The following is a 19760-nucleotide window of genomic DNA, read 5'->3' as shown; positions in this document are numbered from 1 at the left end:
GTCATGGTGAAAAGAAAGCAGTTACCGTTACCATCATTTTTTAAGAACACAAACAAACCCAAACAAAATACTAAAAAGGCTCCAAGAGAGCGAACGGCAGCAGGTCACTGAGGAAGCAGTTTGCTGACTGTTCCCATGACTAGCAGTGATAATTCTAGCCTGATTGTGGGAGGTTTTTAGAAGCGCTTATGAGGCTAAACATTGTCAACCTGCACATGGCTTTGAAAGTGAGATTGACTGCCTGAATTAAATAGAGTTAACAGCCCACATACAGTCATGTGGGATTTTAGGGAGTACAGAGTCTCAAATACACAAAAAGTTCCAGAAGGACTGAGGCAGTTGTTGGCGATTGTGAATACCACACTGATCTTGAATGGAACGCAAGCAGGGCTTCGCCTAAATGAATCTCATTTATAGCTCGCAGCATGCATCCCTTCTCATCCACACCATCTCATCGCTGATGTTTTTGAACATCGTGGGTCCACCGCTTTCAAAGTTCAATCCCGAGCCATGTGTGCACTCATGGATATGCAAGGGACACAGGGAAGAGAAGGAGGACACTGACATGACAGCTTTGTGGAATATTTTGTTTTATGTAAAACGATTTGTTCTTGATTATGTTGTGCAGTTAATGTTTATTGTGAATACACTCACTGTATAAAATGTAGCGTTGTTTTTGAAGTACTTTGGACAAACGTGTTTTGTAGTAAACTGAGGTGACAGTACATAAGCTGATAGAATGTGCAATCCATAAATGTTTCCCTTTGTACTGAGAATACTCACTGCTATTATGTTTGTTATGCTATTATGTTGCTGTAGTAGTGTGATCAATTACATAGGCCTACCTATCAGCATTGAATATCATTGGCTACATGAGATACTGGAAGCACTTTTACATGACTGTAAGTTCAGGCACCGGGGCCATTCACGTGCCTCTCGACCTGCCGGACCGCTAACGTCTAAGTGTTCCGGGACCTGCAGATTTACAAATTGAGCACTGCTACTGTCCTATTTATTTCAGTGTTACAGCAAGTGCATGCTATTGCCCAAACAAAACTCCCTGTTTGCTGTGACAGCTTTTGGCAGGTATAATTTAGAAAAAAGCCATCTACAGATTTTCCCTGCAATTTACCTGAGGGTTGACATGCAATCCACTGTTGAGAGCAGCGGCTTGACTGTATACACAAGCTGACTATACACTCAACAAACATACACAGAATGCGTACACAATTGTAGGTCTATGAGTAATGTTTATATGGTATACAATGTCACAGTGTGAGTGAATCTCATGTTTTTTTTTTACCTTACACTGCAATGAACCTTAGTGAGGCTCAGAGGATGGAACAGCATAGTAAACTGTTCGGCACTCCTTTAAAGGAAACCTACACCCTGAAGCACTTTAAAATATGTTTATATTTTAAGATGTGTTCAGTGATTCTAGTGATATTGTATTTTTGTTATTCTTGTGAGAAATTAGTAATTCTCTGCCGCAGTGCCATCGTAGTGGGACAGTGCTAGTGCAGTTACAGGGCGTTTTAATAGAAGAAAAAATACAATGATTTCAAACATCAGGGAAAATAATCAGGTTTTGCTGTTTGTGCTGAAATCAAAAGAGCAAGAGCTTCCTATGTCCCTCACTATTTCCAGTAGTATTCAATATTAATAAGAATATTAATAAGTAGTGGAGACATTGGATGCAGTACAGCTATTTGAAGCAGTTGTTCTGAGTCACGGCAGAGCAAGCTAGCTAGATGTACGAGATGACAAGTATGATGGTGTTGATGGTAGTATTAGAGTAAAAGTTGATGCTTTGGAACCTGATCTCTTTGAGCAGAGTGCACAGATGAAGAGGTGAGAGATTAGCATGTATTAAAGGATGTCACATTAGGCAAGCAAAAGCTAATTCCCGATGGCACCACTATCAGCAGGCAGTCAAATGGCATTTTGGGTAATGTAGGAAACTGTGACATAAAAACAGACCAACACGTCAATGAAATAAGGTAAAACTCCATTACAAAATAAATCCTGGAAGCCATGTTAATTATAAAGATGAAAATGCAAGACATGCAGGATGGATTTTTCCTTTATTAACCCAGTCTGTAGCCTACTTTTTAACAAAGTTCTTAAAAGCTATGGGCTGAAGCTGTATAATAAATGCAGTTATTTGGCAAACCTAGATTCAAGCTGTTATGCACTGTACAGGTTTAAATCCTGGGATCAAAGAGAATCAGTGGAAAATCTTTGTATAACTTCTCTCAATTGGCATTAGTCATTCTTGTGTTTCTCCAATCATTTCTATGGTTTGAGATGCTGATAATGTACTTGGGTTACCTATAAAACACACTAACACACAAACAACACTGACAACACTAGACATTCTAAGATAACATGTGGACAGCAGAAGCAGCAAGGAACTGCATGATCAGATCCAGGTCAGTGAAGACATCCAATAGCTCCTGTGGCTCTCCACAGAAAAGGTTAACGAACACTCAGTGCTGCAGGGTGTGAGAGTAGAACACAATCTCATTCTTTCACATCCTGTGTGCTGGAACATACCGGGTTGTCTGGTCTCAGTCTTTTAGAAGGAGGACCACCGTCTTCTGGGTGGAGCATGTAGAACAGACGCACTTTGTTGGCGTGCTTCTTGCTCTGTTAGATGATATAAAAAGAAAGGAAAAGACGCACATTATGAAAATTAGTCCTATTTTTCCGCACATGAATATAGCAGAATTTAGCAAACTACTGAAAATTCAATGTAGGAATTATTAGATTTTAATAGAGATACACAGATACTAAATTTCTTAGCTGATACCCATAACCGATTATTCAGAGTGATATCGGCCGGTACCGACAGTTCTGCCTTTTATGCCTTCTTTTAAATTGATAATAATTAATTCCATAATTCTGAAATAAATGCAAATAAAAACTTTATTCTCTCCATTTCGACAAGTTGTTTCACAGTAACTGGTCTCATAAACAGAAAACACATTACTCACATTAACATTAACACATTAACTCAATTCTGAAGATTAAAGTAAGATTTCTTAACTTATTGAACATTATTAATTCATATTAACAGAATTAATTGACTGAATTATATATATATATATATATATATATATATATATATATATATATATATATATATATATATATATAAATATATAAACTCCTGTTAGGTTCACATTCACTCACCAAAAACAAAAACATTTCTACTTCATCAGTGACATCAAACTGGTAATATATAATATAAACTTTTTTATATATTAACATTAACTGGATATGAAACATACTACTCTATAAATATATTTTTCTGTGCAATATAAACTTTTTTGTCAAGTCATATTTAAATCTTTAAACAGTGTACTGGTGCTTTAATTCAGCGCGAGCAGCGCAGCAAAAAGAAATTAGACTCGATGTCGAACTCCCGCTTCACTGCTGCAGCGTCCAGTGTAAAATTTTAGCAGTGCAGAGATTACAAACTGCAGTTTTGTCGTCATTCCACACAAGAGACATCATCTTTAGACACAGCACGAAACTGATATGTTTTCCCACCCTCTTTTGATTGAAAGGATATAATCAGCCCTGATCATCGGATGTTTTTAAACTATAGGCTATTGGCCGATAGTGTGAAAATTTGCCTTTATCGGCCGATACCAATTATTGGCCGAAACATCGGTGCATCTCTAGATTTTAATGAAGCTAATAAGTCTTCCATTACATGTGTAAGGAGCTGACATCAAACTGTTTTAATCATAACACTTATTTCAAGACTTATAATAACGTGGGATCTGATTATAGCTTATAATAGCAAACAGTATAAACAGTATTCATTTGATAACTTAGCAGAATTAGTGATCTGAAGACACTAAAATCAACATTTAATTAATTTCTTCAGAGTTGAATTCAGTTTAATAATTTGTAAATTAATTCTTCCTTTTTGGTTCTTAACTTTGTTGCAATAGAAAAATCTAGAAACATATCAATGTCTCTGCTCAGCGAGAATGAATAGACCTTGACTAATGATTTGCAAGGCCTCCACTAAATATTCAGTCACTATTCATTATATTTATACATTGTAGCGCTGTAATGTAGAGACATGCAACCATCAACTTCTGCAGTGATACATGAGAAGTGATGGCTGATAAAAATTGATGTAGGTCCTGTATTTTGAGTGTTTCTGTGTTATTAAACTGCTTCCACCACATCTTTTTGCAAAAGCTTTATAAAGTATAACGTTTTTATTTGTAATGCGAGCATCAGTGAAATACAATGTATCACTACAATGGGGATAAATGGGAGTTTGTTAAAAAAATAGATTGCCTGAGGTACTAATTTTGCTTAATAAAATTGTGAATGTCGCGATTTGTCAAATCCCCTGCAGAACACTTAATGGGAATATGCAAGCTGCTCACAGTACATGTGTGATTTATTTAAATGCTTTATTAAAATTTGGAAATAACTACCTTTAGCCATCAATATTGCTGAGTAATCCATCCAATACCGCTTGTCCTACACAGGGTCGCGGGGAGCCTGGAGCCTATCGTGGGGAGCACAAGGCAGGGGACACCCTGGATGGGGTGCCAACCCATTGTAAGGCACAATCACACACACACTCACGCATCCATTCACACACACTATGGAAATTTTGTTAATGCCAATCAGCCTATAATGCGTGTTTTTCGACTCATGGAGGAAACCGGAGTACCCGAAGGAAACTCCTGAAGCACGGGGAGAACATGCAAACTCCACGCACATAGGGCAGGGGCAAAATCGAGCCCCCCACCCTGGAGGTGCAAGGCAAATATGCTAACTACTAAGCCACTGTGCCCCCTGCAGAGGAATCAACAACCAATTATATTGTTTAGACATTATACATAAAAATGTTCTTAGCTTCTGTTATTTGTTTGCCCTCAGTTTTATTTACCATCATTCACTTTGATTTCGCTTTCTGACTGACTGTAGTATGACCAACCAGGTCAAAATCAACATGAATGGAAAAAAGCAAACAGAAAGAACAATCTATTTTTCTCCAAAAAACATATATAAGTGTGATGACTAAATGAAGTAGTTCACACTGACAAACTAGGACTTGCTACTTAGCCCACTATCTCTGGTTTCACAGGGAACAAATGGCATTTCTCACACTCACAGAGCTGAGAAGCAGCAATGCTCTAAAGACAATGAGGATTTTGTCCTGCTGGCCAGATGGCTAGTCTGAGGACATTAACACTTGCACTAAGGTTACTCTCCGCCACCCAAACACTTTTATTATTTCATAGGGATCCGAACATCCGAGCATGCCAAAAGAGCTGGATGGCACCTGTAGTTTTAAATATGCATGTGTGTGCTTCACTTTTAAAATAATTACAAGTTTCTCAAGTTTCAAACTGTCAGGGTGGGCCAGAGGAGCTCAGGATTGCACACTTCAAAACTACTTACTGGAATAAGCTACTCAGAGGCATTATCCTGATTATAAATTCTTCAGCTGCACTATTTTTCACTGGGTAGACTATCTATATACAGTATATGTAATATTACTGTACTTTGTTTAGGAACGAGGTATCCTCTAGGCTAATAGTTTTTTATAAAACAGTGCTTGGACATAATGACACATTAACAGTGTGAGTAAAGGGTATTAAATCATATCACTATGCGTGACAGTCATTAATTCATATCTATGTAAATTTTCATTTAAGAGCCCGAGAGTATTCCTCGGTCCACAGAATGAGCTGTATTTTTTTTTATGTCTGCCTCTCGTGGCCTTTTCTGCAGAGAGCTGCAATTTCCATAGTTCACTGTGAGCAGATGCACTTTCTGACTGCTGCTAATATAATTGAAAAATGTGGCTATCAAAGAATTGCCATATCATACACAGCTGAAATCTGCCCCTTTGGTGAACATAATAATCTTGAGCAAATGCACAGTGGGGGTCTGAAGCCCTACAGCCAGCACAAGGGTAGGAAGTAAAGGAAAAGGATCCTGTTAGCTGAGAACATCAGCACTTAAGGCAGCTATTCAGGTCTGTTTTGAAGCTGATATATTGCTGGAGCTTTTTATTATTTCATTTAGTAACCATCCATATACTTGCTATTTAAAATCTGATATTTGTGTGGACTTGCTTATGTGAGAATAAGAGGTAATATCACTGAGTGCCTCAGAGCATGAAGAGACAATCATTGTTACAATAATTTGCTGAAACGTGTGGTGAAAATGCTGTTATGGTGTTTATCAGGACAACAAGCTCCTTGCTGACTTCAGTGGGAAGGTGAATGCAGTCGGTAGGCTTCAGTAGGATACAGGATATAAAATGCACTCAACATTCAGGAATCATGCACTCCATCACCACATGATGAAATAATTCCTACACAATAATTTCACCATATTCATGTCTGTTTTTGTTTGGGACTACAACAATGAATGAATGAAGGCTAACATAAACGTATCATTCTTCCACAATATTTGCCAGTTGTTTTACTGTTGTTTTACATAGAGGTGTGCAACCAATTGGACCCAACATCAAAATACAAAAAAAATACTTAGTATAAATGTAACACCAGACACTGATCATGTGGGTCACATACTCAGGTTATGAAGCATTCATTTCTGCATTCTCTCACACTGGCTTTGTAAATATAACATCTTTAATTTGCTATGTTATAACAAACACGCATCAGCACTGCATATGATCACTTAAAATTCTTTAATCCAATGAGATGTTCATGCCAACATTCTGTAGTAGTTAAAACTTTCATGCTTTCGTCTCCAGAGTGCATGCTGTTGTAATAGATCTGAAGGCTGAAACGTAGCCCATGTACAGTTTAGTTTATAAGCCTACTCTGCACAGTATAGCACAAATATTGCATTTTGTAGTGTTTCTAGCTAGAAATGATGCCTGTGCCCTGCAGACTGTGGCACACAGTAGAGGAATTCAAGAAAAATACTGAACTTTGTTTTTGCTTCAACCACACAGCTTCAACTCTGCACAATTCAGGTCTAAAAGGCTACCTTAATATGGGAGTTTATTGGTTATAGTGTTGACACTGTGTAAAATGGGCTTAATTCATTAATTAAGCAATGAAATAAGCTTAAACTTTAATATCTTCTTTGTTCTAGTCAAGGTCAATGCAGTTTAAAATAATGATATTTTGCAAAATAACCAACTAAGTTCAAGAATATATCATGGTTGGGTACAAACAGAAATACAGTGATGTGAAAAAAATAAGTACACCTCATGGAAACTGTTGGCTTTTTTGACATATTTGGACAAGCAATCATTTGATCATTTTTGAAACAGTGCCAATTAGTGACATTTATATGCTTGAACAAAACCACAAGGAAAAATAGCTTTTTCAATCATTTATTCAACAGAAATATCAATAGATGTAATATTCGTCTGTGGAAAAAGTAAGTGCACCCTTGGCCCCAGAAGCTAGTATTGCCCCTTTAGCAGAAATAGTGTCTTACAGATGTTTTGCATAATTGTCCACGAGCCTTGCTGGAATTTTTGACCACTCTTCCATGCAATATTCTTTAAGTTGCAAGATGTTTGAGGGTTTTTTTGCATGTACTGCCAGTTTCAAATCCCCAACAACATTTCAATGTGATTCAAATCCGGGCTTTGACTAATCCATTTCATAACCCTCCATTTCTTCTTTTTGAGCCATTCCTTGGTAGATTTTCAGTTCAACTTCACCTTTTGGACAGATGGTACACTCCCTCACATTATCTTCAATCACTCTTTGATATGATGCAGAATTCATAGCTGAATCAATGAAGTCAAGCTATCCAGTCCCTGAGGCAGTGAAACAAACCATAACATTTCCACCACCGTGGTTCACTGTGCGTCTCCTGAAAAGTTGTCTTTGGTATGCGCCAAACAAGTCTACTGTCACTGTGGCCAAACAACTCTATCTGTGATTGGTCTGTCCATAGCACATTATTCCAAAAGGCCTGGTCTTTGCCTATATGCTCATTGGAAAACTGTAGTCTTGCAAAGGCTTTTTCCTAGCACTCCTCCCATGCTGGTCAAAATTGTGCAATCTCTTCCTGATTGGAGAAGCATGCACTTTGACACCAACAGTTGCAATACTCACTAGCAGATCCTATGATTAAATTTTGGGGTTCTTGGAGACTACTTTTTGCATCAGGAGGTCTGCTCTTGGGCTGAATTTGCTGGAACGGCCAGTCCTGGACGAATTGGCATTCATTTGAAATCTGCCATGTTTGTACATTATTTTCTTTACAGTGGAAGGATGCATTGCCAGACTCATAGGCATCCATAACCTTTTTTTCTGAAGGCCTTACAGAACTCTTTAGATCTTGGCAGGATGACACCACACACCTCAATAGAAAAGGGAACACCAGACACTAGATATGAGAGGTATAAATAAGATCGGTTCCACTTGCACTCCCTAAGCAGGTTCTAATAACTGGCACCCGATCTTGAACACCTGATTAAAATGTTATGGATTTGAAGCTGTGATAACTGTAGGAGTGTACTTACTTTTTCCAAGTGACTGATCTGTTTTTTTTTTTTTTAAGTTAAGCTAAGTTACATTTTTATTACAAAATGTCAATTTCATGTGTCATTTGATGAAGTGTATCACCTATTAATAACCTGTTAAAAGGCACTATTTCAAAGAGGATCAAATGTTTGCTTGTCCAAATATGTAAAAAAAAACAAAAAAAACAAACAAACTAACAAACAAACAAAAAAACAAGCAATTTCCATGGGGTGTATTATTTTTTCACATGACTGTAAATGCCGGAGCAGATATTATTGGTCAGGCTTCCTCGAGAAAGGGTGTAAGTGGGCATTTAAAAAACAGTCCTCAGCAAACCTCTAATTGTAGACTCAGTTCTGGTGTTAAGGATCTTGCTGCCATGCTAAAACAGTTACAAATGAAGCAAACTATCAAACATGTTCTGATACTGCCCAAGTAATTTATGAACATTGCAAAGTGCTTGGAGCTGTTTTACCCGATATTTTATCAAACATCCTCTGAATACCCTTAGGCCCTTACATACAGTTTCAAATACAGTTTCCTGCTCACTTCCTGAAGTGTTAAATCAGTTAAATCAGCAGGAGAAGCAGTACGCTCTGCAGGTCACAGCAGCTCAGGATGAAGGTTGAGTAATCCTGCTCACACAGACATTTCTGGTGGAAAAAACTTTGTATTGTATAAGCTTTGTCAAAAGTTCGAGGAACTTCAGCCCATTGCGTCAGCCAGGGATACAAACTTATGTCTCGGGTAGTTGTGTGAGTAGAATTGAAAAAAAAACAGCTTTATCCAAAAATGGGTGTGTTAAAAATGCATGTGTTCTTATCAGACATGGGGTGCTGTTCTGTGGACTGCTTTGCATTTCTCATTTAAGGTAACACAATATTAGCTGTGGATCTTAGGTATGAATGTTTCATTCACAGATAAACTGGTTTGAAAAAGTAGTGATTATATGGCCATGTGACTGAATTCAACGTTCTGTCTTGTGGGTGTTAGAAGAAATAGGCAAAAATATACAGCTATTTTTGTGTGTGTGTGTGTGTGCGTGTGTATGTGTGTGAGCATATTTATGTATTTCAGACGCAATGCTCCAGGATTGTGTAAACCAATAATAAGCATGTGCAGATACAAAGTTGCAAACAGATATACTGAATGAGGGGCAAGTACACAGTTTTTCTTAGTAAACCATAAGACAGATGGAGGATGTAGGTTAGAGTCTTAAGACCTATAGAGAATGAACTCGTAAATGAGTATTGATATGTGTTGATGCATGAAGTCTGCATGGTTTTTTTTTTGCTCACCCTAGCACTGTCCGTGAGCAGCCAGTGGCTTTGATAACTGAGTGTGAGAGGAGGTTGTGTGCAGAGAGAGAGTGAGAAAGAAAGAGAGAGAGAGAGAGAGAGAGAGAGAGAGAGAGCGAGCGAGCGAGCGAGCGAGCAGCCTGGCTAAATTACACTGACCCAGTATGAGAGGATGAAAGAGGCCACTGATGCCAACAATGTATGCCACAAGAGAGTTTATATATTACACCATTTCTACTTCTCTGCTTCGACCTGAATCTATGTTTTACTGACATTGAGCCTCTTTTATTAAGCTGGATACAAACAGATTTATCCATAAATCATTCATAGGAGCATTTACACAAGAAATTTGGTATTTAGGAAAATCCAATATTTTCAGAACAAACGTTCGTATCCTACAAAAGCTCCTAAATGTGTCAATTTAATAAGAAGATTGTTAACTTTTTGATAACTAATGTAAACCTCAACTTGATCGACTTCAGATCATGTCATCCTTTACACTGTCTTCCTGTCAAAAACACATCCTCACGCTAATTCACTAGGCCAGGGATTAAGAATAACATTAAGGACATTTTGTGAAAACCAGTTGTTTTATTTTATTGGCATTAATTAAAGATTATAAAAAAAGAAGAAAGTGAGGCAAAACAAACGCATAAATTGAGACTAATAAAGTATGACAAAAGAAATGCTGCTGCATAAATGAAGGATGGGCCGGTCTGTCTGTGCATATCCGTATGCCATAAACAAATGCCTCAGCTGAGGGAAGATGTAGCACTGCTCTCCATGCTTATGAGGAAAAGGATGCTTTGAGACCGGTATGATTTGTTCAGAGGATGAAAGCTGGCTTATAAATTGGTTCCATTTACCATCTTTTAGGAGACAGCTATCGTACCCTTTCAACTCCACTTGAGCTATTCCTACATACTCTCTCTCTCTCTCCCACTCTTTTAATAGTCACTGTTACTTGATTAATTTTGGATTCATTTCACCTGTCTCTATAGTACTTTGTTCAACTTCTGTTGTCCAGAATTAAAACTGTCACTGTTGATCCATTAAAGGGTCTGCATTCATTACAAGACTTCAAACAAATGGAAAGGATTGCCCCTTCTTCTTCTTCTTCCCCTGAAAGCCATTACATCCATCTTTCCTCCCATTCTTGATTTCTATTATGCCTCGCTCACCTTCGATTATTTTCCTTCCTTAGATTTTCATCAGATTTCGTGTTTATGATACCGGAACAATGAAAACTCCAGCATAAGGAGCAGGTGCTGGGATACATTTTGGCAGACATCACTTCTCAAAGCTCACAGACTCTCAAAGGATACAGAGATTAGGAAAGGAACAGTGTGTGCACACCACATTCACTGCTCTGGAATGAGTAGTTCAGTGAAGTCTAATGCTAAACAACTTTTCTAGTTGGTTTTCAGTGAATATAAAGCTGGGCTGCATGCAGCCTGCAATAAATTCAGCCATACTCATCTAAACAATGTGCAATTTGAGAATGGACAGTCTAGATGAGAGATGACAGGCCAATGAAATAAGAGCCAGAAAATCCATCACTAAATATAGTGCTTCGGTTACTGGAGCTGCTATGTAAATACATCTCACAGAGCTAAACTGCCACTCAGAGACACTCTGTCTGCTACACAGATTCTTACACTTAGGGTTTGTCCTCATTAGCTAAACCTGTTAATCTACTGATTGCATAGTTTGTAGTCCAGAAAGGCACAAAGTGAAGGCTGTAAATAATGCATGGGAATGATTCTTTAATGATCAGTCCTTAAATTACTTTCTCTGAGGTTGGGAGTCTTGAGAGAGGTGGACTAGATTACAGCTTTAAAAGCAGGCTGTGAAAAATGCATGAGCTTAGTGTTTAGCTATTCTTTACCAGAGTACAAAGTGCAAAATATTTTAATATTACCAATGATTATCAACTTTAGGAGTACATGTAGACTAGTGTGTGTGTGTGTGTGTGTGTGTGGGGGGGGGGGGGGGGGGGGGGTAATTATAAATACAAAAGAATAGCCAATACTGTGTGGTTGGATATTAAAGGAAGCAAAATGATTTAGTTTCAGCTTCAGACAGGAGGAGGCAATCACTAACTCCAAGTAATTAATAATTTATTAAATAAACAAGTAAACAAAATAAACAAATAATAATAATAATGCAAATAATTAAATATACGCATGCCACATTGCTGTAAAATTCTTTATTCTGAATGATGAAAATGAAAAACAACACAGCACTAATAAATAACGTCAACTGCAAGCTAAATCAAAAGGTATGCAGTCATGGGAAAAAGAAAGTACACCCTCCTTCAATTCTTTGCTTTTATTTATCAGGGCCTAAATAACAATTGTGTGGTCCTCACCAAATTCTGTAAGCAAATTACCTCAGATGACAAAAAAAAACCACAAAAGATTTCAGTCACACCCCAAAAATTTTTTTTTAAAAATGTAAATCAACATTCAGAAACCAGGTGGAAAAAAATAAGTACATCCTATAATTCAGTAACATGTAGAACCTTTAGTCAAGTAGCAATAACTTTAAGTAAACATTTTATGTGAACTGTGGGAAAAATTCTAGCCCACTTTTCTTTACAACATTCATTCATTCGCTGATGTTTGAGGGTATTTCTTTATACAAAGATCCCACCACAGCATCTCAATGAGGTTGAGGTCTGGACTCTGACTTGGCCATTCTGATTTTTTTCTTCTTTAGCCATTCAGATGTTGATTTGTTGGTGTGCTTGGGATCATTGTCCTGTTGCATGACCCAATTTCAGACCAGGTTCCTGGACAGATGGCCTCACATTTGACTCAAGAATATTTTTGTATAAAGTGGAGTTCATTGTTGTCTCAATGACTGCAAGTTTCCCAGGTCATATGGCTACAAAACAAGCTCAAATCACCCCTCCACCATCATGCTTGACAGTTGGTATGAGATGATACACTGTGTTTGGTTTTCGCCAAATATGGTGCTGTGCATGATGGCTAAACATCTCCACCTTGGTCTCATCAGTCCAAAGGATATTGTTCCAGAACCATTGTGGTTTGTTAAGATGCAATTTTGCAAAGTTATGCTGTCCTATTCTTTTTGGAGAGAAGGAGCTTTTTCCAATAGCCATACATCCATGAAAGCCAGTCTTGTTCAGTCTTTTTCTGATGGTTCTGTCATGAACATAAGCATTTAGTGTGCTTACAGAGGCCTGTAGATCACATGATGGAGCTTTGGGTTTTATTTATATCTCTGAGCATTAAATGGGTTGAGATTGGAATGAAATTGCTGGGAAGTCCACTCCTGGGAAGATTGGCAACTGTCTCCATTTGTAAACAATCCTTCTCACTGTAGAATGGTGAATTTCAAATTATTTGGAGATTGTAAGCCTTGTAAGCCTCCACAGATTGATGGGCAGCAACAATTTCTACTCTGAGGTCATGGCTGATGTTCTTTCTTCATGGCATGACATAGACACACACCTGAGAACTCCAGAACACCAAACTGCCAAAAGTTCTCCTTTTACAGAGGTAGTCACACTTCTTGATGATTAACTTTTTTTGTGTGCATTTCATTACTATCACCTTACTGCTAATTACTCTCTGACTGTGACATGACTGTGGAAGTAGGAAGGGTGTACTTATTTTTTCTCACCTGGTTTCTGAATGTTGGGTTAATTTTGGGGGGAAAAAATACATCTTGAAATCTGTTGTGTTTTTAAAAAATGGTGTTTAATTAATATTTAATATTGTTAAATAATGTTTAATAACAACTACATTACAGGAACTTACACAGGGAAGACACTCTGCATTTAATGTTGCCTAATAATAATCAGGTTTTGTATTCTCAAATGTGCTAACAAAGGAAAACCTGTAGTCACTAACAGGTTTCCATGGGGTATAAGGAGAACATTTAATTAACATCTATGGAAGGAGACTCCAGTGTGATTTCTTGTTAACAGTCAAATGTAATGCTTCACCTTCAAGTTTTCTGTAAGGTGACTGCTGGTGAGGGGATGCCTGTTTATAGCTGCAATAATGTAAGTGTTGCCAACAAGTATGCGGGAAGTAGGAGTGCTAAGAGTGCTGCAGCAGTCTTTTAGGATTCCTTTAACTGCAAATGCAGCTGCAAGAGCTAAAACATTTCCACAACATAAAATGTTCCCATAAACACATGAAAATGATGGGAGTATTTTACAAAGTTGTATTAGGCCATATCACGCTACCTTATTGTTGATTACTTTCCTATAACTACCGTAGTTATTTTCTTATGTCTGTAGTGATTAATTTCTTACTTCTATGATTATGACAGCTAGGTGCAAGATTAGATCTCCTATGCAGTGACTCTCCCTGTAACCTAGGTAAGGTTGAAAGTGGGAGGAACACGCACCCCTGTGAAAAATATATCTATAGTGTACACACAAGGGAAATAGTCTGATTTTAGTTTTATAATAAATGCTGACTCTGTGTATAGTGATTTATTGTAGCTATTTATACTATTATTATTTTTCTCCAATACTGACAATACTGTGGATGGTGAGTGTATGTTTTTTTTATCCATTACACTTTAAAGTTACTGGTTTTTACTTCACTTAAGACCTAAAATTACACAGCAATCAACATGATTTACACAAAAATAAATAAATGAATAAAGGACAATAAAGTGGTTGCTTAGCGGTTAAGGCTTTGGGTTACTGATTGGAAGGTCAGGGGTTCAAGCCCCAGCACTGCCAAGCTGCCACCCTTAACCCTCTCTGCTCCAGAGGTGCTGTATCATGGTTGACCTGGCACTCTGACCCTAGCTTTCTGACAGGCTGAGGTATGCGAAGAAAAAATTTCACTGTGCTCTACTGTGTATGTGACCAATAAAGCCTCATTATCATTCCAGTATAATATTGCTAAATACTAACTACACTGTTATATTAATGTTACATTATGTTACATTACATTAAGCAATGTTACATTATAATACAGTGCTGTGTTATATACAGTGCTGTATTTGCTCCATCCTGATTTCTTCTGTTTTTGTGTATATCTCATACTAAATAGGTTTAGATCTTCAAACCAACTATAACATAAAACAAAGGCAACCTGAATAAACACACAATCTGTTTTTTTTAAGCAAAAAAAGTTATCACACACCGATCACCAATGTAAAAATCTAATTGCCTCCTTAAAATTAAAATCTGGTTGTGCCACCTTTAGCAGCAATAACTTCCCTGAGATGGTCTGATCGGTCCTGTGAGGATGTGTGCTGATAGAGAAGTGTTCCCATTGGTTGCAGCCTGTAGGTATTCTGGACAATCACAAAAGTCGACATTGGCCAACCATATGCAGAATATACCCGCTACGCTTTTGTGTGGAGCACACTTTTGTAGGCTTTCGAGTGAATGAAAGATAGAAACCTTCTTCATATCCCATAAAAAAAATTAGCCACACCCCTGAATCAACCCCCCCTCACCCTAGCCTTGGTTTTACAAGCACAGGGTAGATGGTGCTATGACATAAGAGTTATCAGGACTGTGTTTGGGAAGGCAATAAAAATGCCATGATTTTAGAATGTGCCAATTATCAACTTTTTAATTATTCCTCAATTAATTTCAGTTACATGTTACAGAAAATAAAAGAACGTGAGGAAAGTGAGAGTGTAATGACAGGTGTGTATGTGTGCGTGTTTGTATGTGAGAGAGCATGTTAAACAGCCAACAGAGAAAAAGTGTAAATAACATCACTGAATGTGTGTTCTGTGTGTACGTGTATGTAACATGAAGTCTCACCTCATAGTGCGCAACACGCTGTGACTCAGAGATGAGCTGAGCATTGCAGATGTTACAGTAGCTCTCGGTAAAGAGTCCTCCATCGACAAATCCTGCAGATTTCATCTGACAACAAACAGCAGCACACATGGTCAGGACTTATAGAGGACACTGCACTTTATCTTGTCAAGTTCAGTCACAAGCTTTATCAACAACTTTATCCAAATGTGATAATCACCACCCAGGTGTTTGCTAAGCCTAGGCTAATACTGGTCTTTGCTAAAACATGTGACAATGTTTAGCTATGGAACGTGTCATCTGATACACTAGGACAAAGAAAAAACTGCTGTAGCAGATTTCAAGGGAAAGGTTTTTTCTATGTTATGTGCGTCAGGTATATCTGGGTTTGGTGATACATTTTCACAGCTACAGTATTTCACTGCTGTTTCCTTATCATAATTACAGCTCCATTTTAAGTTTCAGCACAGAGTTGCTGAGTTTGTGATGTCATAGAATTTTTTTTGTACATTTGACGGTAATGGACCACATGTGCTACATGCAGTGACAACAAATGGGTTTTGCCTAAGGGTAAAGAAGTCATACTTTGTTTCAGTGTCTCCAATGTTTTCCTATTAACATATAATTAAACACATTCAATGAAAGACTTTTTACTCTTTGTAAGTAAGATATATGCTCAATGATGTATTGCAACCTCAATAATTGACGAACCATAAGGACCAGTATAAATGTACCATATGTACCATATAAATGGACCAGTGTAATCTGCTTCAATAATAAACTGTCTTTAGTAGAAAATGTCAAAACCATTACATGAAACTAACCAGAGCCAGGCTGATATGGAGCTGCAAGTGACAAGGTTCAGTTTGAGTCCCATTTTACACACCAAGTGTACAATTAGTCCTCTGTTACTGAATGTCCTCAACATGACAGATGAGAACATGCAGCAGCTACTAATTAGCTCAACAGCAGGCTACAAGATGGGACAGCGATAGCATTGTTGTCTAATTGATCTTGTTTGAAACTATTAGAGAACAGCCCTGTCAGCCTGTTTGAAGTGATGGCTCCTGGTATACTTTTAATGCACTTTCTGCTCCTCATCTCACCATATCAAAATTATTATTAGTGCTTTCTGTTGCACTTACTAATCTTAATTAGAATCCTCTGTTATACAAAAAATCAATTTAGTTACCATCTTCATGTCATCAAGAATGATACTTTTCATTTAGGAATCACTAGAAGGAAATGATCTCTTTCTTCAACTTGACTGGTATGCTCCTAACAGAGAGACTAATATTCATAGACTGCATATATTAGTATTCACTTGCTCCTAAAGATCTATCAGGGATATTTTACACAATAAGTACACTACAGGCAGAAACCTCAGAAGCCACACAGTTATTTTTGTTAAAAATAAATAGGAACATTTTTATTTTGACACTATTTGTAATATGTTTAACATAACACAATAAAGTTTCTTAATTTGTTTTTGTCTACGATCTACATTCATTAAAAGATCCAACTTTAGTTATAATTACAGTATGATTATCACAGATGCTTCTAAAAATGTAATTAAATCTGGTATTTTCAATTTAGAGCTTGTAAATAATAAGAATGTAAAATATGGTTAATTTAAAGTTTAATACAACCTTGAAACATAAAAGACGTTCAAAAGTGCATCAGTGCAAACCAACTGAATATTTTAGAAAATACTTTAGGTTAAACTAGATATTAATAACTATATTGCAATATGGTGTATAACAATATATATCTTTATAAGTCATTTGTTCCTGTGCAAATTTTCTGAACAAATATAATCAAACAACATCTACTTTTGAGCACTTTATAAGAAAATTTACAATTGATTAATTCTGCTTTGGAGAAAATAAAAATAATTATTATAATGATAAATAATTATAAATAATAAGAATTTTGAACTTTCAGACTTGCAGCATCCTGATTTCATTTGATGTTCTATGCATCAGACAGTTTGTTTATAAGTATTGTTTTGGTACAAGTTTTGGTTAGAAGATAATACTGAGTTCTGTTCAGTGAATTTATGCTTTTACAATATATGTCTATGTCTCTGTATACATGCAACATTAATATACTGTAGACAGGTCACTTACTGAGCTCACTCAGATGTAAAGGAGTCAAATATTCAAATGCTTCTTCCTGCCTGTAGACCTAACAGTGAAGAGATCTCAGTGTTCTTATTAGGCTGGGTTAGAGGAGTGTATGAAGAGTAGGAGGTCTTGGTGGTCAGTGTAATAACAATGGGACCTTAGGCAAGGCAGATCGCTCTCTCACACTCTCTCTCAGCAGTTCAAGGTTTGTGGATGGTTCTCTATCACTGCTGAATGATAAGATGGACCTCAAGATGAACTCTGTAATGTAATATTCTCTTCTTTATGGAGGCTTCACATTGCTATAGGCCACTAAACTCTCAGCAGCTGGCAACATGCTTTCTGTGTCAGGTCACTGGGGAGGAAACTAGAGTACCCAGAGGAAACCCCCAAAGCACAGGGAGAACATGCAAACTCTGCACACACAGGCCTCCCCAGAGATATCATTTTAATCACTATTGGTATGAAATACAATAAGCACAAAACAAAACTTATTTACCGGTCTACTTTTTGTACTTTGGCTAGAGGTGAACTTCTGACCCATAGACACTCGGATCCACAGGACCCAGTAAAAAACAAGACTATATTTTTAATAACATTAAAACAAAACAAACTACATTAAATGTTTTACTTTAAACCAACCAAACACTTAAAGCTTTAGTGTGTAATATGTTTCGTTAAAAAGGAAAAATATATCCTCTATAATACTATGTTCCTGTGCTGCTGTTTGTCACCATGACAATCCTGTAATAGTAGTTCATGTCAGCACTGTGTCAAGAAATGCTGTTTGGATTGATGCTAAGTTTGTTCACATACATCATATGCCATCTTAGATACATCAAATGTCATCACACCTCAACTTTAGGCATGAAAAACACATGAAAACGCGGTGACTGGCAGGAGCCAACAAGTGAAAGAGAAAGAGAGTGTGTAGGTCAACAAAACAAAAGGTAATCTGTAAGTGAGAGCCAATATGAGGAAAATAGATTCAGAAGATTTAACTTTTTTTGTGCTGAACCTAAAGCAAGAATCTAAAGCAATTTTTTGTTCTCTAACTGGATGGAATATAGTGAATGATAGTCAGCCAATTTATGCTCGTTATGGAATTTGCATCATTACCCAGTTGTGAAGTTGTTTTAAATAGAGAACTCATGATAGTAAGGTAGTGACTAATGCAAGGAGTTTGTGTGGTTCTTTTTTGCGGTATTATAAACTCTGTTTTATTGGGCAAGAGTGAATCACCTGGGGTATCTGATCACCTCGGTGTATATATTTAATCACCTGTGGTTTTGCTAGCATGCTAACATTCTCTAGCTCATTCATTATGGCTCTGGAGAACCAAAAATCAGTCATATCCCAGTGACAGCAATGTATTCAGCAAGAGCACTGCTCAGTATACTTCAGAAGGTTTTTTTTTTTAGAAAATATTAATGACAGCAAGAGCAGAAGAGACTAGTCAGATTTTTCTGAGGGAATAGAATGGAAAAAAAAACCCAACAGTATCAATATCAGTCACACAAGTCTTTTGATAGCATTCTTAGCAGTATAAGGCACTGCACCTGAGCCAGACACAGTAGTACGTGATCATTTTGTAGCACTGTAATCAGAGCACAGGTTACTTATGTGGCAGCCTTATCTTCATCTGTGATGTGACATCATTCCTCCCTCTGCCATCTGTCTCTATCCGCTCCTGTCTGCTGGGTGTGACTGTAGAGACCTTGTCTACGCCAGCTCACTGTTATGCTATTCTTACTGACGCACAGATCCAGTCAGGCTGTTTTCATGTGCAACGAACAGCAACACCAAGAGCATATTCGTTCAGTCCTGTCTGCCCTTACACTCTGTCAGACTGGAGAATAAAGAATTTCTTTGTCATAAGTAGGTACATTGTACATGATCACAGCTCTGTGATGGATATTGGGAATGGATACAGAAAAACTGGGAAAGACAGAGAGACACTGTCTGAGGATGCTGTCTGACCTAAAAAAAAAAAATCAAATAAAAAAATTTAAAAAAGGAGCCAGCAGCACTTACTGAGGCTTAATCACAGCTCAGGTTT

The 19760-nt window shown here is 37.3% G+C and overlaps 1 protein-coding gene across 2 annotated transcripts in view; it reads right to left on the bottom strand.

Moving 5' to 3' along the window:
- Nucleotides 1–19760, bottom strand: part of zgc:171482 (zinc finger protein) — a 73453-nt gene that overhangs the window by 43304 nt on the left and 10389 nt on the right. For both annotated transcript variants that reach the window (XM_053679723.1, XM_053679724.1), the window contains exons 2-3: nucleotides 15579–15683; nucleotides 2557–2649 (exon numbers count right to left, since the gene is read on the bottom strand). In XM_053679723.1, the coding sequence (XP_053535698.1) occupies nucleotides 2557–2649; nucleotides 15579–15683 (198 nt within the window). The remainder of the gene's footprint in view (nucleotides 1–2556; nucleotides 2650–15578; nucleotides 15684–19760) is intronic.

The sequence above is a fragment of the Ictalurus punctatus genome, chromosome 3, assembly GCF_001660625.3.
Source record: "Ictalurus punctatus breed USDA103 chromosome 3, Coco_2.0, whole genome shotgun sequence".
NCBI classification, from domain to species: Eukaryota; Metazoa; Chordata; class Actinopteri; order Siluriformes; family Ictaluridae; genus Ictalurus; species Ictalurus punctatus.
The sequence above is the reverse complement of the archived record's forward strand: the minus strand, read 5'-3'. Positions and strand labels throughout refer to the sequence as shown.